Source organism: Halichoeres trimaculatus, unplaced genomic scaffold (genome assembly GCF_033239565.1).
Source record: "Halichoeres trimaculatus isolate MK-OKI-2021-1 unplaced genomic scaffold, fHalTri1.1 fHalTri1_scaffold_16, whole genome shotgun sequence".
NCBI classification, from domain to species: Eukaryota; Metazoa; Chordata; class Actinopteri; order Labriformes; family Labridae; genus Halichoeres; species Halichoeres trimaculatus.
Window position 1 is genome coordinate 30,740,120 of NW_027437194.1, and position 23,706 is coordinate 30,763,825.

The window sequence follows — 23,706 nt, forward strand, 5'->3', positions numbered from 1 at the left end:
TTTTATTGTTATATATATATATATATATATATATATATATATATATATATATATATATATATATATATATATATATATATATATATATATGTGTGTGTGTGTGTGTGTGTGTGTGTGTGTGTGTGTGTGTGTGTGTGTGTGTGTGTGTTGCAACTGTCCCCAGGTTTGGGGTCAGTTGCAACATCTGAATTCCTCTATTCAAATGAAGATTCTGATTAATATGTTATATGTAGCCATCTTTAAATGGTATGGGCATTTATCAGACAGATGTAGGTTTAATATGTAAAGATTTGGTGAGACTAGTCCAAATATTCTCTGAGTAACTGAGAGTAATGAAAAAAGTGTTGCAACTGTCCCCAACCTCCCCTATAATGTGTATTCTTATGAATGAATGTTGACAAGTGACCAAACTGTATGCATGTTTAAAAAAGATGTAAAATAAGAAAAACTTTAAATAAGTGAAAGACTAAAAAATGAAAATAAAAGCCTTTTTTATTTTGTGAAGTCTAGTTTGTTTGTACTTTTTCTGTCAATTCATCCCCATGCATGTAGTCAAAAAAATAAAATAAATAAATAAATAAAACATAATAATAATAATACAAAATCTTAACTGTGGCTTCCAAAAAAATCCATTGTGCATTTTCTGGCTGATGAATGTTCATTAAAATTCTAAAATAATAAACAGTTTCAACGCTTTACCTGGTGTGATTCCTATAGGTGGTTAGTGTTGTTCAGTTTATTCTACTACTACTAGAAATGCAAAGCCGTAGTTCTGATTATGTCATTTGCTATGCACTCCTCCCTCCCTTCCTTCATTTCTTTCTTTGTTTTTGTCTAAAGTGATTCCATACATAAATCTTTTCATTTTATAACGGTTTGTAAGGGGTGTGTAAAGTTTGAACCAATCTTTGTCACCTGACACTGGTAAGGAACTCTGCCCAGTGATTGCTCGGTACTGAAGTGTTTCCTGTATTCTTCTTAAAACCTGTAAGTGTTCTTAACTTACGGAGGAGGAACCTCTCTGTTCCACTTCTTGTTTGATTATTGTGTCCAGCAAATTCAAGAGATAATACTTTGTACAGTAAATTTTGTGATTGTTTTAGGAAAATGCTCCACAGGATGTGTGTCTCTGCATCGACAGATCTCTGACTGATCTCCTCTCAAAAAGTAATTCATGGTTGGTTTTTATGCTTTGTCTCTTTATTGCCTTCACTTTTCTCTCTTTTGTCACATTTTGTTGCTCAACGTAGGATTTTATCTTATAGAAAAGCCAAGGAGTGTTTTAAACAATTTTGCTTTACAACTTACCTCTTTGTCCGGTGATGAAACCTGATTTCTTTTTAAGGGGTTATTTGTTTTTCTTTTTTCTTTTATTTCTCATTTTTAGAGATGAACATTAAATCATTCTGGCTTTTTTTGTTTCAGAGTTTTGTTCTTTCCAAGTTTGACGTTTTGTTTTGTAAGCTTTGAAAAGTAGAAGCCAGGGGTTGTTTTAAGGTTATGTTTTATGAAGTTTTTCCTCAAGGCACAGCAAGCAGCAAGAAAAATGTTCTTTAAGACTTAAAGAGATTTATGTACAAGCAACAGGTCTATTATCAAACACTTTCTGACTGTGTAGATGCTGGAACTCGGATGGCTTAAATTTCCTTGTTTTTTTTCTAACAGTTTAAGAAACATGCTGAAGGAACAGAGTTTAAAATCGAGTTTCAGGACTGGAATTTAAATTGGGACTTGAACTGGTTTTCCTGAGTTTAGTTTGTTGGTTACGATTAATAAACCTGATGTATTTTGGGTCCAGTGTTGTATAAGACCCAGTCTATGATCCATGAACTTGTAAATCCTTGTTCTTGATTTCTGAAAGTCATTTTCACTGGAAGTCATTCCAGGCTTTCTTCCTCTCATGCCCTGTGCGTGTGCATGTCTGCATGTATGTGCTCTGTGCATATCAATATGAGAACGTGCATGTGCCTGCTATGCATGTGTGAATGCACATCTGTCCCTCTTGATCCTTCTCTCCCTCCTTATATACATCCTCAATCATACTGGTGACAGTTCCAGTCCCAGTACACAGGGGCTGGGAGGCTGAGCTGGGGGTAGGAGGGGGTTGGTCAGAGGTTTGAATTGCAAATCTGAGCCTTCTGTTGGCGTCCAAGCCTTAGCGGGCCCTTCCCTGCCTTCATTCATGTGTTAATGAGGAGTCAGTGCAGGGGCAGATAGACGGATCGACCAGGGGCCTGGCGAGGGTGAGGGAGGGGAGGAGTGAGGCGTGGGTGAGAAGGAGTGAGGCGGGAAAAAGAATCCTCTGATGGCGGAGGCCAGTGTGGAGGTTTTGATGAAGATGTTTGTGTTTGGAGTGTAGAAAGTATCCTTAAACATTCCCGGGGAGAGCTCAGAGGGAGGTAGAGGGGAACAGAGGCCGGGGCTGTGCGTGGGATTGTTATGGCTGTACGTTTCATGAGTGATCCAGAGATGATCACACCATCACCGGGTGTCACGTCATGTTTGCTAAGCTGGGTTGAGGTTCATGTAAAGCTGTGCTTGGTACGCCTCGCCTCTTTTGTGTGGGTTTCTTTTGCTTTCTTTATGTCTGTGAGCAGCAAACAGCAAATTAGTCTTTATTTGGTTGAGTTAAGAGGACACAAAAATCTTGGATTTATGAATTTAAAAAAAAATCTTCACTTTGCAAGTTTAATTATCAAGCTTCTGTTATTTTTGGGAGACTTGCTGTGTGTTTTCTTCTTTTTATGCATGTGTATTAGAAAATTCTCTAAAAAGAAGAAACTGAATGTAAGTATTGGATTTACATGACTATTTCCCCAGTCAAGACTCCATACCCTACACTAAAAATCTGACAGCACCAAATTCATGAGGTCAAACTTTCTCCAGAAAATGTTGATTAAAAACTTCACTACAACCCGAATCCAGTATTAACCAAGAAAAAACATGGACGCAAGTTTGAATCTCCCCCTCCCCCCTGATTTCAGCCCGTAGATGGATGTCAAAAGTCAATGCTACGCTGCCAGGCACCAGCTATAAAGCAGCCGGGGTCACACATGATCAGATGACAATGACCAACACAATGGATTAGCTGTAAAAAGGACTGGGGGAGAGATTAGGGGTGAATTGATGACGCTTGGCGGGCTGGTTGGCCGGCCGGCCGGCCTGGGAGATCCTGGGTCTGTTTCAATAAGGAACATAAAGAGGTGAAATTAACATGTACCATGATACCAAGCAGAGAGAATCCTCTTAGAGATTACACCCATAACATGTTACGCCTATGGAACTGTATGGGAAGGGGAGACAAAGAGAGGAAGGAATGATCATTTACTGCTTTAGCTGACTACACGGCATCCTGTCCTCTGCTCTTAGGTCATTTTTTAATTTCTCCTGTCTTGTTTTTTTAAGTCACACAAGTTTCGATGTGGAACAAGCTGAACATCCTCCCTCATTTCATTTCACAGCTGCAGCGTCCTTCACAAGGGGAGAAAGCAACGAGAACATCTGTGTGAGGAGCACACAAACACACACACACACACCTTGACTTAAACAGACATACAAAAACACACATGTGCACAAATACAAAATCAAATTCACAATGTATGGATCTGCACACTCACACACACTGTCACACATACACTCTCCATCTGTCTTGTCCCCCTCCCACTGCCATCACCGTGGGTCTGTCTATAAAAAAAAACACATGATGCTTCACACAACACGCATGCTCCGTGTACTTCAACCGATGTTATCACTCAGAACTTCGATTGCATTTTAGATTTATACAGGTTAACATTAGCAAAAAGGAGAATTAGTGCCGGAAACAAGGTGAGAGCTGAGAAATGAGTGGACACTGAAGGATGTGACGTCTTCCTGTGGAGTGAGCACTGGAGCCCAGGAAGTAGAGAGCTGCCAGCCTCCTCAAGTAGACCAAGAACCAGGATGTTAATCTGCAGCTGAGCCTTAAAGTGAACTATAGGACAGAGAGGGATTGGCTTGAGTTTGACAGTGAAATCATGCCACCTACTGGTGGCTGATATGTATTGCAAAAAATGAAATGGACTTGAGGATGAACAAATAAACTGGTAAACAGTAGAAGTAGTTGCAAAGTGTTTTCATCAGCTGTCAGTAATTAGTGTTTGTCCTGGTTTGAAGAAGATGAAAAAAAGTAAGGTTTTTAAATAACAGATATACCAAGCTTTATTTTATTATTTCAAGCTTTTTCAGCTTTAATTTCACATAAATCCAATGTAATTCAAATACTTTACAGTGATAGGATATGAGATAAAACAACAAATGATATGACAATATGGACAAATTAATAAATAAATTGTTTATGAAGAAGAGACTGACAAACAGAAATGAAAATAATTAAATGATAAAAGACAAAAAGTAAAAAAAACAAACAAACAAACAAAAAAAAAACCATGAGCAGTTACAATGAAATATAAATATTTCAGATCTTATAAAAACAGAATTTAAAAGTGAATAAAAAAATACAAATGAGCATTCAAAAAAATAAAATAAAGGTTTGAATTTAATCTTTGATATGTTAACTGACATTTGTTATTCTTTGTGGTACAACACTGTCGGGTGGTTTGGCCTTCAAAACTTTGATTCACATATGTGGGAATTTATTGCTCTTTAATAACATTATATTTTTTATGTTTGTCTTTTTAAAATACCTTCAGTCAAAAACTGTTTAGTTCATTAACCTAAATGTCTTTATTTTATGCCAAATATACAGTAAAGAAGGTTAAATTAAGGGTAAAATGAAGAAAACAACCATAAATAATAAAACTGTGAATAATATAAAAGCAACCTGACACTCTGTGTAGCAGCTCAGCTCACTGACTGAAGATTTTCTTGTTGTTGGGATGTTTGGATTGCATGTGATGATCTAGGAGAGTAGAAAGTGTTCTCTAAACTGAGTCTCATAGTTTAAATGTGCTACGTTAGCTCAGTGCCAGGCATTATAACATGATGTTTAGTGATATATGTGGTTTTAAATTCATGGACTGACTCAGAATCTTTGACACAAGCAATCCTTTTATTTGCAAAAAGGGAATTTTTATGTACAGTATGTAAAAAAAACATGAGCTCGTCCTGAAACACTTCTTGTCTTTTTGCTTTTTTGAATTCATCTCATACAGCCCCGTCATAAAAAACAGGAGAGTCCGTACACGTTCAGATCATTCCTGTACAGCATTCAACAGAGAACAAGTAAAAACATCATCATCATCATCATCATCATCATCACCCTTCACCTTCAGCGTTATCAAACACAAACCTAAACCTGTAGGTTTCCATTCTGATAACATGTCAAACATTGGTCTGAAAACACACACTCTACACATGATTATTTCCTCCTGTGTTCAAGCCTTCCTGTTAAATTGTATTACAATTAATGATTCAATGTTTGTCTTTTTTTGCTGACTTAAGGTCGCCCCCTGTTGGATCACAGTGGGAACTGGCACTCATCATCTGTACAGCTGACTGGATGTGGTTGGAGTTAGAAAGAGGATTTCTGATACATGAAATCTTCAGTGTGTGTGATATTGTTAGTTATTTCTGTTTGACTGATATCTGAAATGACTCTCAATCATATTTAGATTAAGCCTTTTGGATAGGCTTTAGGAAGAACATGGCATAGAGTCTCTCAAAATAACAACTCAAAATAACTTTTGAAACACTCAGAGACATTGTGAATGGATTTTGTTCCCTTGGTTAAGGATGAGATGATTGCATATCTCTGAGAGCTGGCTCCAGCCCTCTCAGACTCGCATGCTGCAAACACAGCAAAGATTAAACAGCGATCAGCTGACCAAAACGTAATCCTACAGCAACAATAGGCCTATTGCTGCAACAACAACAACATTAAAAAGAAAAAAAAACAAAGTGAAAAATCATCAGAACTAAAGTAATCCTCTGCAGCAGGAATGTGGTCTACATTTCCTTTCTTGGCTCAGTTTAGGAACTCAGAGAGTAAGACAAAAACAAAAAAGGAAGCAGATTTCTTATTTTCAGTTTCAATGAAGTCAATGCTGACATGACTGTATCTTTTGAATGTTGTTTTTTTTCATCAATATATATTAAAACTTTATAGATTTCCATCCATACTGTTAGTTTAGAAAAAGATGGATGACACCACACCTCCCTAAAAGTGAAGCCAAAACTTATAGAGCTGCGCCTACTGACTGATGTCAGTATGGGTCATAAAGCCCACCTCTTCTGTGTTAACAGATGATAAGTGGGTCAGAGTTTAAAACCAAAGCACAAGTCAAGGACATTTTTCTGAAACATTGTTTCTCATGGGACGGTTGGTGCCCACCATGCCAATTCATAACCAAATGTTTATTTCACACTAAGAGATTTGATGCTATTGGGTTTATCATAAATAAAAGCTCTTTTTGTCATTTACAGCTCCTGCAGGACAGGATTATCACAGAGGAGGAGGAGGAATGCTGGAAGAAAAAGTAACACACTTCACATAGACGTAAATGATGTGACGCGCCAACCTGAGGCATCATTGCTGTTAACTGTATTACGGCATTTTCTGGACTATAAGTCCCTCTGAGTACATTGCTCAAAAAACTCATCATGAAGGGGAAAAAACATACAGAAGTCTCGTTTCTTTAGAATGATTTGGTTTGTTTACTGTATTTCCAGAGAAAAGTATGTACATAAAATATAGATAAGTACGTATTTGTCTATTCGAAGGTTTAAATATTTTTCCTGCAGCACCTCATATCTGTGACCATAGTGAAGTTTCTGTTTCTCTTCTCTATATGTGCCCCTTTCACTCACTTTGCTCATCCCATCCTCTTCTGCTCTACTGTGAGTGTTGCCTGTTGGACCAGTGCAGTGTGAGCTTAAATAAGCCCCATTGAACAAACATCCTCACTTTTAAAAAGTTACAGGAGTTTTGACTCTTGTTTGTTACTCAAATCCTGAAACACTGCTGTAATATGACAGAAAGCAAAGAAGTCATGACAGAACTATTGCTTCTCTTAATCATGTCATCAGGCGCTAAACACCGGGAGCTGCCCGGCTGTCCAAACCAGAGATGCAGAGCCTCTGTCAGCACGCACTGCCTTTAAGGCTGCGGAGACATTTCCTCGTCATTAATCGTCATATTCGTATGAATGAAGTGATCCTTATCAATTAATGTATCCAATACCACAGCACCTCATGTATTTGATATAAGAGTAGCAGGACAAGCCAAAGTATGAAAAAGGCTGACTTATAGTCTGGAAAATATGGTAGTCATTAAGCTCTCTGAAAGTACTGGTTGGCAGAAAGCGAGCAGACTGGCTTAAAATAAACAAGATGAAGGCACCCATTACAAAGGGCATTTTGGCATCACTTTTAAGGAAGGGGGAGATGCAACGTCCATTTTTAAAAGGGATGTAACGTACAGTAAAGACATCACTGTATCATCTGCATACTGTGACATTTGAGATGGTGTTAAAAAGCTTTGCAGATTTTCAACCTAAGCTGTTCATACTGTCTGTGTGCTAAGTGAAACTTTATCTTCATCCAAAGAAAACAAACCCTCTTACAGTTAAAGTACTGTTGAAATTACAGTGACACTTTCAGCTAAATTTGGTGCACAAGACACAGTATTAGATACATCCAACAGCAGTAGTGAGGGGGGGGATTCTTTATCCTCTTTACATTGTTACCACATACAAAGCCCTCATGTTTAAGTTGCTGCATTAGCATGGCAAATGTTTCATTTCTGATACATTTATTAATGCATGCCTGATACATTTTTAATGGGATCTGATGGGACTGTTTGATACATATTTAATGAGCTTTTTATGAACATGGCTCCCACAGAATGAGCACTGATACATTCTCTGCAGTTTGGTGAAGACATGTCCGTGATGTTCAGATATTCTTCCAATCACTGAGATAAAAATAAATAATCATGAAACATTAATTACGTAAAGTAATGAAGGAATGTAAACACGCACGCACTCGTTCATACGGACAACATTTTTATATGAGCTATGCAGGTTATTGTCATGGTTTCTGCTACAGTGTGTGACAGCAGTTGTTTGGAACAAGACAGTGTCTGTTTTATTGGTGCAAAGCCAAACTCTGCAGCTCTGTTTGGCCCTTGGGACACACCGTACACTGTTGTCCATTTCCACCATCCTTTTTTTTTTAAACCACTTAGCTTGTCTCATTAAAATATTTAAGCGCTAAGTGAGGAAGTCCACATGGAGAAACAGAAGGAGAAGTCAACACCGAGTGCAACATGTGTTCCAAACCAGACCCTCTTCTTCGTCGTCCTATTGCTCACTGCAGACGCTCCGTTAGCTGCCTCTTTATCCTCTCCCACTTCAGACTCTTCAACATCATCCTCCTCGATGCAAAACAAGACTGCACCACACTGAGTGGCAACTGCAGAATCACTGGGTGTCCCGGCAGGTGCTATAGCTCACTGTGGCGCACAGGAGGCTCTAGCTTATGTGACAGGGCGGTGAGGACTTTATCAAACTTCTCGTAGCGCTCTGATTGGCTGCCCTCAGAGCCCCGGCTGCCCCATAGGAGACGCATCTGGAACTCAGTCTGGAAGACCTCATGGATTTCTGCTCGCTCCTGGAATCCTGGAGAAGAGGAGAGAAGAGAGGAGGACTTTATCATTACCACTGAACATAAATCAAATGCATCACAGACTGAAGACAAAGAGGTTTAAAGCTCTTTAAGTTGGCCTTTAAGGCAGGATTATTTCACACACACTGTTCCTTCAGTAAAGACCAACCATCACTTCCTAAATATCTGTCTGTTCCTTACTGAAACTAGGCTGCATAAGATTTAACCTGTCTTTATTTTCCATCCAGTAAACACAGCCAAGGGGATCAGTTCAATCATCACATTCTGCTGACCTCAAACTCTAGATTAACAGAGGAAAGCTTTAAAAATTCATGAAACTTGAGATAAAAACAAATCTTAACAGCTGTGTTGAGTGAATGTTTTAATTTTGGCTGGTGGAGTTGCAGATGAGGGGAGCAGGCCGAGAGGGTCAGGCTGATCGATGGCGAGATATAACAGAAAACAGAGGAGTGAGCAGATAGGTATCGACACTTGGTTCAATAAAGCAGTAATGGGCTCTGAAAACCATTTGGGAGGAATCAGGGATCAATGCAGTTAACATAGCAAGAACACACACACAGACACATTCCACTACACTACCATATGGACGTCATGATAGAGCCTAATGCCATCTGCATGAATGAGTTTTACCCAAGAATCTCAGCGCTACAGGGCTGGTGGTGTGGGAATGTAGCATTTTGTGTTAGCTTTAAACTGAACTAAATAACATTAACATGCTGACAAGGGAAACCTGGGAGTTCTTTTCAATCAGGACCTGTCCTTTAACTCTCACATCCAACAGGTCTCAACGACGGCATCTTTTCATGTTTTCATGTTTTCAGAATTAGACACATCTTGTCTCAGAGTGTTGCTGAGAAACTAGTCCATGCTTTTCTTTCTTCCAGGTTGGACTATTGCAACTCTCTTTTATCTCTAAATCTAGGATAGAGTTTAAAATTCTTCTTCTGACTTATAACGCACTTAATGGCACTTAAAACTTTCCTTTTTGATAAAGCTTACAGTTAGAGCTGGATCAGATCTGAACCAGCTCTTAGTCATGCTGCTATAGGTTTAGACTGCTGGGGGGAACTGACACACAGGGCTCCTGTTTCCCTCTTTTTCTGTCAGTCTAACTTCTAGTCTTAATGTCCTGTTATAGTTGCTGACCATACACCTCTCTGGGAGGCTCTGAGTGTGTCTCAAAGGTTCCTCAGGATGGGGGATGTTGACCTGTCAGACAACAACTTTTTACAGTTTCACCATAATCATCATTACAATGCCAAACTGTCTCTGTGTCTCTCTCCTCTATCTGTCTCTCTCTAACCCCTCCAGTCTCCTCAGATGTCTGTCTAACATGAGTCCGGTTTTGTCTGAGGTTTCTGCCTGTTAAAGGGAAGTTGTTCCTCTCCATTGTAACTTGCTAACTCATGGTGGGTTAAGATGAGATCAGGCTCCTTATCTTGTCGTGATGTTGGGTCTCTGATAACGTTAAGTCTGGACCTTTTAATGTTTTTGAAAAGTGTCCTGAGATGACATTTGTTAGGATTTGGTGCTAAATAAATAAATACATAAACAAAAATGGATCAATTGCTTGACTGATTGTTTGATCATGAGGCTAATATGCTGCTTATATGCCCATATAATGTCAATGCCGTAGTTTAGTCAATTAGCTTTTGTGTGTTTCAGGAAAAGACAGAACCAGGAAAGTAACATTTTGTCAAAAACAATGTTTTGCCACTGGTTGTGAAGCTGCTGTTTGAGTACTTCAGCTCAGGGCTCCTGTATGGCTTAGTGGTCAGGCCGTGCACCCTATGGCTATCCCTCGAGCTGTCAACCTGGGTTTGACTCTAGCCCGTGTCCCTTTCCAGCCTGTCCTTTACCCTTTGCATACACAGTCTGAAAAAATAACCTCACAAAAAGAAAAAAAATGATACTTCAGCTTAAACTATGTCACTTTTCCTTAGGGGAGTATTCACAAAATATCATGACATTCAACAGCAGAGAGTGTTTAACCTGAGAAAAGCTTTAAGATGAAAAATCTGTCTTCAAGGCAGTCCCTGTTAACAGGCAGTAAAACAGCTCGCTAGGTTTCTGACCAACAATCAGCTGCCATACAAATGAAACACTTCACTTTAACACAGAAATTAAAAAAATATCAGCAAATATTTTTGAAAACAAGCATAAGTATAAATATATATGGCAGAACATCTGCATCACAAAACCTCCATCAAAGCCTCTTGAGAGACCTATTCTTCAAGTCTGAGGGTTAAAAAAACATTCACAGCAAAGGGAGCAGTGAGCTCTCTCAACTTTTTCCCTGGTTCAGCTCTGACTTTGGAGCAAACAGTATAAAAAGTTCCAGGGACCAACAATTTATGGTTCCTGTACTCTTCTGTGTGACAATAGACCTCCATGCTCCACAGAGCCCAGAGCACCGTGCCTAGCTTTGAGAAGAGGGTTCGTGTAAAGGATGTCTCCATGTTCCAGAACAGATAGAAAATGAATCTCCCTCCAAAGGAAAAGTTACCTTAACTCTTTGGATTCATCGTCTACACATCCAATTGACTGTAAAATAAAGTGGATAGGTAAAACCTATCAGTGGACAGCTGAGTGTTTATGATGGGGGCTCAGAAATGTCTGCTCCTATCCAGAAACAGTTGCTCAACATTGGACCAACACAGTAAAAAAGTAACTTTTGGATGTATTTACCCTGCAGTTTGGTCTCAGCGTTGCTTCTGTAAATCCCTCCATGATGTGCAATGGTCCGAGCTGCCTCCAGGTGGTACATCACAACGTCTACTCCCACCTCGGCACTCTCCCAGGGCTCCAGTGTTTCCCCCAGAGCCATGCCCCGCTCCAGCAGGGACAGGACGGGAATGAGGTGAGGGAAGGTGGTGTTGGACAGGACACTTGACTCTGGGGAAGAAAGACAGAAGGTTTGAGACACAAAATCTTTTCTGAAACACTCACAGACACTTAGCGCCCACACACAGAGTAGGACCCCCACCTTTGCCATCGTTCATATTCTTCATGAAAGGTTTGAGCTTCTTCTCGTAAAGAATGGCGCCCTCTGTGTGTCTCTGACGCAACGTCACCCACGTCTGCTCCAGGCGGGAAATCTGAAACAACGAGCGACAGGACAACAAAATTAAAAGGAGTCACTGAAATGGGAAGTTTCTGATGACTCACTTCATCTGTGGTACCTGCGGCAGCTCCAGGGCTCTCATCACAGCAGCGAATCCAAACATGTTTCCCAGGCTGCTTTTCAGCTCGGCTGCCAGCTGGATGGTTTTGTGGAGCAGCGCCGCCCTCTCCTCAGTGCTCCCCGTGCAGCCCAGCAGGTCCACGGCCATCATGATGGACATGGTGTAGAATCTGAGAGGAGACAAAGCAGCATGTCATCCTCTGTCTTTAAAAACAGCACATTTCTGCTGCTGAAGGGAAAGAAGAGGAAGTCAAATCAAGCGTTTCTGCTTCAATGAAAAAAACACTTCAAGGTCTCCTCTCATTTATGAGCTGGTCATGATTAAAGCTTTAACACCCGGCTTGATGATTCATATTCAGTGTTTATCCAGTTTGGTTTCACATAAACTGATTAGGGTAGGAAAAAGGAGGGGAGTTTCAGAGGGTAGGACTGAAGAGAGGAGAGAAGAGACGGAGGAGAAGATTCAACAGCACAGATAATCAATAGCTGCTGAAGGATTTAGTGAGTGATGTCTGAAAGCAGACAGAAGAGGAAACGCCTGTTTGTACCTCTCCAGAAGGTCCAGTCTCAGCTGGTGTCCATGTGGCAGTGTCAGCAACTCCAACCCTGAGGACACTCCCATCATCCTCTGCATCTCTGAGGTCACGCCTAATATTCTCGCCACCTGTTAAAGAATTTCAAACACACATTAAACGCCCTGTATGTATACTCTGTGTGTGTGTCTGCACAGGGAAGCCTTTTGGAGTCAACACGTGGTGTGTATTTGAGAGTGTGTGTACGTACCCTGCAGTCCACCATGGTGATGTGCTTAGCTGCTGTTCTTGCATCCACCTCAGCCAGCAGCTCTTTGACCCTCTTAAGCACTGACATCTCCAGAGGTTTGTTCTCAGCTGGCAGCAGACAGGACTCGTACCTGCAGAGAGAACACAACGTGTTAGAGAGAGGACAAGAAAAAAATGGCCTCTTACGTTGTGTTCACACTGAACACAGCTAAAATCCAGTTCATGACATGTCAAGTCAATGTAAAGATCTGGGTTCCTGTTAGGTAACAGCAACGACACAAATCTGAAATTCAGCAAATCATTTGCACCACAGTAACCGACTGAATTCATCTGGGAAACGAAGGATAAGTTGAGTCTTTCTGAGCAGTTTCCACAAACTCTGTGACTCCATCTGTTTTTTTTTAAATTTTATGGGAAGGATGAAAAGGAGCTCATGCAGAAGAAATCTCTCAGACTTTCTCTGAAATCTTGAGAGAAAAGCTTTTGGATCACCTGGTAAATTGTAAAAATAAAAAATGTCTGTAACTTGACTCCATGAGCAGGTCAGGACTGCCCCAATTACCCAAAATAACAAAATACCTGATATTAGTGCAGCATGATATGGCCTAAAATCAGTATTTCCATATTTCTAAGCTATATCACGATACACAATATATATATCGTTATTCTGATTTCTCCTCTAAAACACTATATTAATGTTAAATTCAACCCCTTGATGCAAAAAATGACACCAGTATAAAGATTCACGCAGACTCATCAGGTGGATTTTTAAAATTTGCATCTGACGAGCTATGCAAGCGACACTTTTCCTCCTCTCCTGAAGCGAAAACATCCACAGGAGAGTTTTCTGGGTGGGCAGGGGAGTGGGCTGCTTGCTGCGACTGTGACAGGAGCACCAGCAGGAAGTGAAAGAAGTGAAACCAACGTCTTGAAACATTTACGTGACAATTTGTACTCGATGGTTGGGTGGATGGATGGATGGTTTAGTCATTTCATACATCTTACCGGCAACAACCTAGAATATATTGAATATATACAATATCCTCCACCTCTACCTGATATCCAGACATCTAATTTTATGTCTTTATTCACTCCTATCTCTTTATTCATGTCAACATGACTTTTTATCACAGCAGGAAATGACCTCACTCAGGCAAAGACAGTAAAGACAGCTAAAAAAACTGTCTTCTTCTTCCTTTAATCCATTTCCTTTCAGCTCAAACTCAACCACATACTCATCTAACATTATCAGGTAAACAGGCCCAGTTCGTTACAACCCAGGAGAGAGTAACAGCAACACAGTGTGCATTTAGTAATGTGTATCTTCTGTGCTTAAAACAGCAAAATGCACACATGAAATAAGACTGTGTGTTTCATGAACATTTTATATTCATAGTTAAAGTCCCTGTGAGGAGTTTTTGAGTGAGCTTGAAGAAGTTTTCTCCTAGATTAATCCCTGATTGTGAGCCATTGTTGATAGCCGGCTACCAAACTACAGTACAAACTGGGTTCACAAAGTTTGCTTTTCATTCATTCCTTCATGCATTTTCTTAACAGCTCCTCCTGTTCAGGGTCGCTGGTGTCTGGAGCCTATCCCAGCAATCATTGGGCGAGAGGCGGGGTACACCCTGGACTGGTCACCAGCCAATCACAGGGCTGACACAGAGACAGACAACCATTCACACACACACTCACACCTACGGACAAGAGTGTTCAATTAACATGATGAGCATGTTTTTGGACTGTGGGAGGAAGCCGGAGTACACGGAGAGAACCCACACATACACAGGGAGAACATGCAAACTCTACACAGAAAGGCCCACCAGCCAAGCTGGGAATCAAACCAGTGACCTTCTTGCTCTGAGGCTGCAGCGCTAGCTGTTGTGCCACCGTGCAGCCTCAGCGATGATAACTGTTGATAAAAACATAACCTTGTCAAGTTGTAGCCAGTAAATTGTCTTGAACAAAGTAAAGTCAAGCTAGAAAGAAGATCTGATCTCAATTCATTTGGGTCAAAACAAACTCACGCCTTTGTAAGAGTCACGTCCTCACAACAGTGGGTACAAGTACTCATGGGAAATGGAGTCTTCATTCTGGCAAACCACTAGCTTTTCCATATATCATCACAGCTCTTTTTAATCAAAAGTATCCAGGTTTAAGCTTTATATTAAAAAGAGCCGAACATGTTTAGCTTCCTTACAAAAAGTGGTAACAGGACGAGTAACATTAAATTAAATTATATCATCAGCGAATCGAATTTCTTGAACACTATATACAATATAACTCTAACTCTTTAAACGTGTGGCCTTTAACCTGAGCTCTAACGTTACAACAACTGTTTCCTTACAAGCTTACTTCCTCTCTATTCACCGGCTCATCTATGTGACTCTAAACCCGTCACTCCCTGAGCTGCTGATTTCCCAGCAGTCTGAACTCAGACAATAATCCTCCTGCACCAAAAACTTTCACAGGGGACATTTGGACATCCAAAGCTGCTTCCTGCTTCATCGCTTCTGCTGAGTCAGCGGACTTGACCATTTCACTTTTTACAAGCCTCATCCGCTGTGTCCTTCCATGGCACCGTAAACCCCGTGAAATACAGTAAGTGCTGTGTGTGGATCCACAGCACAGAGTCTGCCCCTCAGGCTGGCCCCCACAAGATTTTAAACTGTTTCTGAAAGCTACCTCTTCACTCTCTGCTCACAGTCTGGTGGATGCTGAATCACTTCTGCTTTGGGCAAAATGTCAGCCATTGTACTTTTACCTTTAAATACATCAGAGTTTCATCCAGAGATCCTTCTGTGGAGAGAGGTAAAAGCACAAGCAAAACAAAGTACTCTCCATTCATTCATGGATTCATTTCAGTGTTGTTGGCAGTCCCTTTTCTTATTACAGAGAGTCCCCTTATGTCATGTAAGAGCACCAAAGTTTTACTTCCCGTTGGGTTAATGAACCTGAAGTTTATTATAACAGATGATAAAATCCTTTAGCTCACAGAGAAGATTAGTTAAATGCCAGTAATTTTTGTACTTTAGATACTAGGAGCTCCTGTTGGTCTGTTTTGGAAGTTAAACATTTTTAGAGGTGTACAGTGCAAACATTTCTACTTGCAAATGACCGAGTGATGGGTCGAGACTGCAAAAATGATGTCATTTGTCCACACTAACCCATGGACCTCACGGACTTGTCAAGCGTAAAACAAGCTTTATGGTTCGGATTAAAACATTCATGAGATTCTAGTTTAAAGCTACCTGCTCAATCAGTCAAATCCTGATATTCATACTGATGTGGTAACAGACAGGGCACTGAGTTTCTACTGAAACCTGTAACGTTAAACTGACAACTCTCCACAGTCCTTATTCTGGTTCAGAAAGCTGGCTGCTCTTCTGATCTTGAAAATTTGATTTAGACTTAGACAAACACATAAATACTTTGTGTGTGCTGTATTCAAGAACTGGATGTTGCTGTTTCAAGAATGAAGTTACAGAAGAACTACCTAAAAAGGCCAGCAGGGGGCAGGAGGGCACTGGTGAGAAAAAGACAGCCAAATTTTATGAGCATGTCTCCCCCTTCTGCCACTGTACAAAAGTGAAGCCAAATAATAATCCCCGATATCTACATCTTGATTTGACTTGAAATAAATATTAGACATGTGTATGGAAGGAATTACAAGTCTGGAGTTACATTAGTTTTTATTATCTATAATAACCATGGTCCACATAATACTGCAGGTGCCAAAACTTTGATGAGCTTTAATGAGCTATTCTGACCAGCTGGTCTGTTAAGTGAGCCCAAAATGTTTTGGCTTCACTTCTGGAGAGCTGAAATGCTGTGCATCTTTTTTTTTATTTTTAATAATGTATATGGCTTTAAAATCTTTGAATGAACTCCTGTTTTTTCAACATGTTATGCAAAAAAAGAGAGCTGAATTAATTGGGCACACTGTAGCTAACAGAGACATTTCTTCACATGAATTCAGATATTTCCATGTGATCCAGATTTTTCTCATTTTGCAACTTTGTTTCTAATAAAAAATCAAAAGGAATCTCTGTGAAGAAGTGTGTTGCTGGTGTAAAAGTTGTTGCTGTTGTGTTTCGTTTTCATCTTAATGATATGCATTTGTAGTTCGAGCAGCACAAGATGAAAGCTGGCATTTCCAGCAGAAACCATTTTGCATATAAAAGCATCAGAACAGAGGGAAGCTCTATAATTCTGCAGAGAATCTGCTCTTGGTCTTTCCTTGTCCTCTAAAGTCATTTTCCTGGAGTATTAAACAGAGAGCTCCGTGGGTTGCGAGTTCTTTCCGGGTGGCATTTAAAGTCAAGCTGAAAACAGAAACACTTGTGTGTCAGGTTGGATGTAAAATGTGGTGTATGAGTGTGTTTCTTTGTGCGCTGTACCTGGATGGTCTGAATGAGGACGTTGTCTCCACCTGTGGAGCGCTGAACATTCCCTCCTTTTCCTCCCTCCCTCCACTCTGCCTCCCTTCTTCCACTCGCAACCGCTCCACGTAGCCCTTGGTTGGGGGTTTGGGGGGCCCAGCAGGGCACGGTCTGAGGTCACAGTAGCTCCCTGCGCTTTCTGAGGAATGTGATTGGAAGCTGGGATGGTGGGCTGGCGAGGAGTGTGCGGAGTTATGCAAGGTGTGCGCAGGATGCTCTGGAGGGTTGTCACAGCTGGAGGGGCTGAGCTGGGGGTCGCTGGAACGCCGCATCACGGGGGAGGGAGGGATGACGGCCAGGATCCGCCCGCCTGAGTGGGCTCTCTGTCTGGTGACTGAAACAAAGAGACGTTAGTCTTGAATCTGTTGTTCATCATGAGCTGGATGTTGTTTTTTGTTTTTTTTTAAACTTACTAGCTGTGTACGCAGGAGACAGCGGGGTTTCCCCTACAGGTGACAAGGGGCAGCGATATTCCTGGATCTGGTCCATGCTCATTGCACAGTTCCTCATAGCATCTTTATGATGGTGGATTGTTGACGGGCTGCAAGAACAGCACATTCAGCATGTTAGTGCCCTGTGTGTGTGGTTGAGTGTGTGAATGATCGGTGTGGTTAGAGGAGCGTCTTCATTAAGGTGTGAGAGGAGAGAAGAGTGGGTCTCTGATTCTCGTGTTATCTCAGAGCTGTCACAGTGTACACATCTTTAAAGAAGGAGCAGAGCATGTAGCACAATGGCCACCAAGGAAAAGATGAACTCGATTGATGTTTAAGGTAGATCATCTCCAGGTTTTGCTCAGTAACACTTGGAAAAGTTTGTCTGATTATATTTCTTTTTGCTTGCTGAAAACCCACTGCATCATTGGCTCTGGTTTCACCCCCTGCTTTGACAGCTTGCTGAACTCCCCTCCACCCTCCCTGTGAGGATAACATTTATTTGCACTGTACACAACACATTTGTCTGCTCCTTCTTTGTGGATTCAAGCTTCAAACGGCCTTGTTTGGTTTGAATCTTGAGAATCCTGGTGCAGAAGTGGCTGAGCGAATGAGTCAAACTTGACTCTGAGGAGACGGTGCTTTGGGGAGGTGCTGGAGGTGAGTGTGGAGTGAGGGGGCTGCAGGAATGTGGGAGGTAAGTACACTAGTTTAGTGCTCAAACACGACACACAAACAACCTGCAGATGGGCACAGGTTCCGGCTCTGGTTCTGGCTCTGGTGGTGCCACTGGCGTCTGAACTGGGCTTGGACTGTCTGAGTCACTGATCATGACCGAACACAGAGCGAGAATGAAACGATGACAAATATGAGGAAAGAAAATGCTCAGAGTTATCATTTTTTCTGCTGGCCTACCTGTGAGGTATCATCTTCTCTGTGGTCAGCCCGTCGGTCATGGTGACGCTCCTTCTCTTGATGTAGGCGCCTCTCTGACTGGACGGCGAGTAGGCCGAGCCTTGTTTGCTGGTAGCCAGAGCGAAGGTGGCCTCCAGGTAGCGCAGAGGCAGAGTCCTGCTCACGGGGCAGTAGATGTGAACCCCGCTGGACTGGGAGACTGGTTTACGCTGGCCCACGTAGAACCGCACGAGTTCCTGGACTGAATCAAAACTGTCTGCCTCCAGCACATACTGCACCTGGAAACAAAAAACAAACATGCTTTTATTCTTTGTCTCTTTATATTTGAACAGACGCTCATTTTGGGGCTGTTTATAGGATCATGCATTCTTCACAGTGACCAACAGGGGGCAGTTCTGCTTCTTGGAAAGTCTCACTGAGCACAGCACAGAGTAAAACAACCCTACTTCTCAGCTGATTTTTTACCTCATCGAAATTTTTCTAACTTTACTTGCTTGATTTTTAGTCTCTTTTGCTACTTTCAAGTTTTCTTCAACACATCATGATTTTCATTCTGTAAATCTTGGTACGACTGCATAAAACTGGCAACAACGTAGATTATGATCTGGGCTTTACGCAGACTGGAAACGATGAGATGACGTACGTCAAACACATGGCCATGAGAAATGAAGCCACACAAAAGAGCAAAAAGCTGCAGTTCTTCCAGATTCTGCTTGAGGCAGACTGAAGAAAGACCACAAAGAGCCAGAAGAGCCACAGCGTACAGCAGTGATAAACATATTTACAGCCTTGTTCAGAAAACAGTTAAGGTCTGTGTACCTCATTCCTCTATGGACACACACAGAACAGGGAGGCATGTCTTTTATAACCCAGCAGTTTAGACCATATTCAGATCACAAGTTTACACAACCAGAGGCAGAGCTCAGCTGACTGACAAGTGTCAAACAAGTGTGTGTGTATGTCTGTGTGTATGTGTGCATTTTGGCAACAGAAGTGCTGCAGAGTAGAATGGTTGGTCAAGTGATGTGATGGCATTAACCCCGAAAAATTTCATGTCCTATCTTAATAACTCAACTTTGATGGATGGTAAATGAGTTACATGTTAATGAGGAATCAGTGAGTGGACAGAGGAAATCAACAAGTGGACAGACGTTTTTAGAGGAGAACTGTAGCGCCAAGCCAACGAGTACCCAGAGAGGATTTTAAACAAAAAATTGTCACACTCTGCTCATGACTGCATTATCCGTGGACACTTACCAGACTGTGACAGACCAGGACGTAAACATGTGTCAATAAATCAGAAACCCTCCAAAACCAAAGACAAGCACTCAGACCACTAAGACCTGGGTCATAACAGAGGATCCAGAAAACTAAATCAAGACAAAGAACCGCACCAAATCTATTAGAATATTAATGGTCTGTTTTTCCAGATTACTAGTAAGACTGGTTAATAGTTTGATAATAAACCATAGTTTCCCTTTCAGCCTGAAATCTGTTTCTGTTCATCATAACTTATGGCTTCACTTATTATTTTCTCTTTGTATTGAGTCCATGTTTGGTCAGAACCTTGGCCCCAAAACAACTTTTTCAGTAAATAAGCAAAGTCAAAACTGGATTTAGAATATCTGCCGTTAATGCTATGTACTTATGGTCAAACCTGTTGAACCAAGGTTGAAGAAAGAAGACACAGCTGTAGATATTCATTTAAATGTGTAAAGAATAGTCCCTTAAGATGCAGCATCTTGTTTTTGAGGGAGTCCTTTACATCGATACATAACTAAACCAAACATTACAGAGTATACAAAACTGAACAGAAAAGAACAAAGACAACACAGTACATTACAAAACATAACATATAGACAACACTCTTGACCCCACCATTCCCTTTTACCCCTCCCAATAATGATTCACATTTATAACATCTGAAAATAATACATACCCATCATGATATTTACCCAATGTCCTCAGTAATCTTACATACAGTCCAAATACAAAAGCTAACATTTGACAGCAGTTTATCACTGTTCATCACACACCAATATTGCCATCAGTTGAATGTAAAAAACAAAAACAGAGCTTAGATAAGTAAATGAAAAGGGATTTCTTAAAGAGATTAAAAGAATTAATAGATTTTAGAAAATCAGGCATGGAATTCCAGTCTGTAGGTGCGTTATATTTAAAGGAAAAGCGTCCAATTTCTTTGTGAATTCTTGGAACAAATAAAAATGATTATCAATGTGTTGAAGGTTATGCTGAAAGCTATATGGAATCAGATATAGTTTTAAATATGGAGGATAGATATAATAAATACATTTAAAAATAAACTGCAGCCAGTGAAACTGTCTTCTAGCCTCAGGTGACAGCCAATTTAAAGAAGAATACAGAGTGCAGTGATGAGTTCTGCAGGGGCATCTTAAAATAAATCTGCAAAGATTATTATAAATAACTTTAATAGCTGACAGATTGGATTCTGAGGTATTCTGGTATACAATATTTGCATAGTCAAGTAAGGTCAGTTGAAAAAAATGGTCAGTTTATCGGGATGTAAAAGTTTCTGTCGGGTGCCAAACAACATGCTATAGGATTTCTTTTTATTAAGTAGGGGTTTATTGGAAAAAAAAATGTATGTTGTCAAAATTTGACTGTAATTTTGGTTGTATTTGTGAAATATTGAGCCCAGAAGTATAGATTACAGTATCATCTGCATAAAGATGAATGTGACAATCGGAACAGGCTTGAGGAAGGGCATTGATATAAATGCTAAACAGTAGTGGACCCAAGGAAGAACCTCGGGGATTACCCTTTCCCATTAACATAAAGTTTGACTGTATACCCTGCAGAGAAACACATTGATATCTGTGATGAAAGTAGGAATTGGAACATTTTGATGCTGCTAACAGGTTAGATTTAATGTTAAAAAAATGCTTACTCAACTGAATGAATGGAGCTAAATGCTTGCTGAAGTGAGGGTGAATCTTTATGATGACTTAGACTGTAAACTGGTCTAAAGGTGTTAGTGAGAATGCCGAAACAAAAACAGATGGGTAAAGTCACAGAAACAAAACCCATATTATAAGCAGTCTATGAAATCAACCCTGTTGTTGTGACTGCAAAAAAAACCTGCTCCGAACTTGTTCTACTAAGTATAAAACTCAAAGTAATCTGATATTTGCTTTGTGTTTCTACAGAGAACCAGGAGTCTAGAATCTTCACTCAGGCTCTCAAATGTTTAATGCCTCTGTTTTATTCTGAACACTATAAATATGCATTGTGTGCAGAATAAACCAGAAAGTACAGTGTTTATTATTATTTTATGACGTGCCTAAGGGGGATATTGATATTGCTAATGACCTTAATACATTTGTATGCTAAATGCAGTTTTGCAGTTGCCCTGGAGATGCATTTTTATGAGCATGTCTCTTTATGTCTTTTAATGCCCAACATATTATTTATGTTCAAAACAACAGTCATAGTAATTCAGTAAAAAAACAACAACATGGAAGAAAAGTTAAAATTCCTGCAAGGACAGTTACTGTCTTTTTGGCAGCATTAAGTTGATCAAGAGTAGCCTACTGCAGCAGCTTCTAGACTATAAAACTGGCCAGGTTTTTTTTATTTGCTGGTATAGATTTTTTGGTGTTAATGTTTCAAAACTATCTGAAAAATCTTCACAGGAACTTTGACAACGATGCCAAAAAGCCACGTGTAGGTGAATTGAAGTAGTTGTTAGAGTGGTGAAACAGAGAAGCAGGAAATGCTTTAATACATACCTTTGTCTCATTGGATTTGACCAGGACTTTACTGATCTTAAAGTGAAGCACCTCGTTATCCCATCGACATGTCAGGATGTAGTCGCCCACACTGGTCAGAGAGTCACGCACAAGGAAATCTCCATTACGTAAAACCAGAGTGTCTGACACCTAGAGAGAAGGAGACATCATGGTTTAAATGAGTAAAATGAGACAAAAGACGAAGAGCTTGAAGCAGAGCTGGCTCACTGAAGCACAGCAGGAGCGTGCATATTTAGTTTCTGACACTTTGACTGTTAAATAATTGAATTTACACAATCCTGATAATTCATAAGCACGCCTGAGGACAGTTTCTGAACAAACAGGACTATCTCTCTGCCTGCCAAAGAGTCTCTCTGCTGTGCGCTGTTTGAATTGGCAATGATGGATAAAATGCTGGCGACAATGGCCGGGATGATTTCTGAGGACACATTTTATTGAGTGCAGCACTGTCGCAATAATGAAAGTTGTTTTGAATGTATTGACAAAACAAGCAATCAAGAAAAGCAATCTCCCCCTCCGTTCCCCGTCAATGGAAACGCTTCAGGCTGTACATCCTGCTGTTATCAAACACTGCAGACGTGTGTCTACTTTCTCCGAGGAGTAAAGATCACAGTATTGATCCTGTTACAGGCAGCAATGGAGACGAATATTACAAAGTTAGAAGAGTTATATTTAAAAACACTTGCAGAGGCACAGCTGATGATTACAGGTTTGAAGCTTTGAATTTACTCTGAACAGGAAACAGGGCATGATTTATGCAATGCAGCACAGCACAGTGTGTGCAGTGCTTCCACAGTGTCACACACCAGCAGGGGGCAGCACACACTCAGGTCATACACACATCTTTCCTGACAGTTTGAAACTCCTAAAATAAAACTGAAGCCAAGGACTGAACATCAGCCCCTTTAATTCTCTTTGATCTGCTACAACAAATCTGATCACCAACAACAGACACGAAGGATGAGGGAACAAGTCAGGACAAAAACCAGGCTGCATCAAGTTTATTTATGACATATCTCCTTCTCTTATAAACCCAGCCATGTCTGAAGGTTTTATGGGATACTATCACAAAACTAAGGCACACAAAAGGTATAAAAACTTTTTAAAGGATTGAATTTTTTCGAGTTTGAGAATTGTTTTCTTACTACAGGCTCCCTTGAGAGCACTTTTTAAAATACCTTCAGGTCAGACATTATACTATGACAGAACAACAAAATCTGCAACTATCTGTGGAAGTGACATCTAGAAGTAATTGTGAAGGGAAACAGAGGATAAAAAAGCTTTTTTCCCTGTATTTACCCGGTAATTTTACATTTTGGTCTCTCATTGGATGGACAAACTGGGAGTGAAACACAAGTGAGGAGAGGACCCAGAAGGTACCTTTACAGCAGATGAGCTGGGAGCTATCTAGACTTCTCTGTTAATACTCTGCGTATAAAATCATCCACAGAATAAAGTTAGATTCCTGCAAAGCTGAGTGTAACTCTTCTGGGTGACACATGCATTAAAAACATCAATAAAAACAACTTAAAACTGATC

The 23,706-nt window shown here is 40.5% G+C and overlaps 1 protein-coding gene across 2 annotated transcripts in view; it reads right to left on the reverse strand.

Moving 5' to 3' along the window:
• Positions 1-5,062: 5,062 nt before the first annotated feature.
• sh2d3ca (SH2 domain containing 3Ca) overlaps positions 5,063-23,706 on the reverse strand; it is a 65,295-nt gene continuing 46,651 nt past the window's right edge. The window contains exons 3-13 of one of the 2 annotated variants that reach the window (XM_074689928.1): positions 22,147-22,296; positions 18,377-18,654; positions 18,202-18,285; positions 17,444-17,571; positions 16,989-17,364; positions 12,590-12,719; positions 12,355-12,470; positions 11,805-11,976; positions 11,609-11,720; positions 11,311-11,517; positions 5,063-8,615 (exon numbers count right to left, since the gene is read on the reverse strand). In XM_074689928.1, the coding sequence (XP_074546029.1) occupies positions 8,440-8,615; positions 11,311-11,517; positions 11,609-11,720; positions 11,805-11,976; positions 12,355-12,470; positions 12,590-12,719; positions 16,989-17,364; positions 17,444-17,571; positions 18,202-18,285; positions 18,377-18,654; positions 22,147-22,296 (1,929 nt within the window). In that variant the 3' untranslated portion in view covers positions 5,063-8,439. The remainder of the gene's footprint in view (positions 8,616-11,310; positions 11,518-11,608; positions 11,721-11,804; positions 11,977-12,354; positions 12,471-12,589; positions 12,720-16,988; positions 17,365-17,443; positions 17,572-18,201; positions 18,286-18,376; positions 18,655-22,146; positions 22,297-23,706) is intronic. The other variant, XM_074689929.1, reaches the window with a different exon arrangement.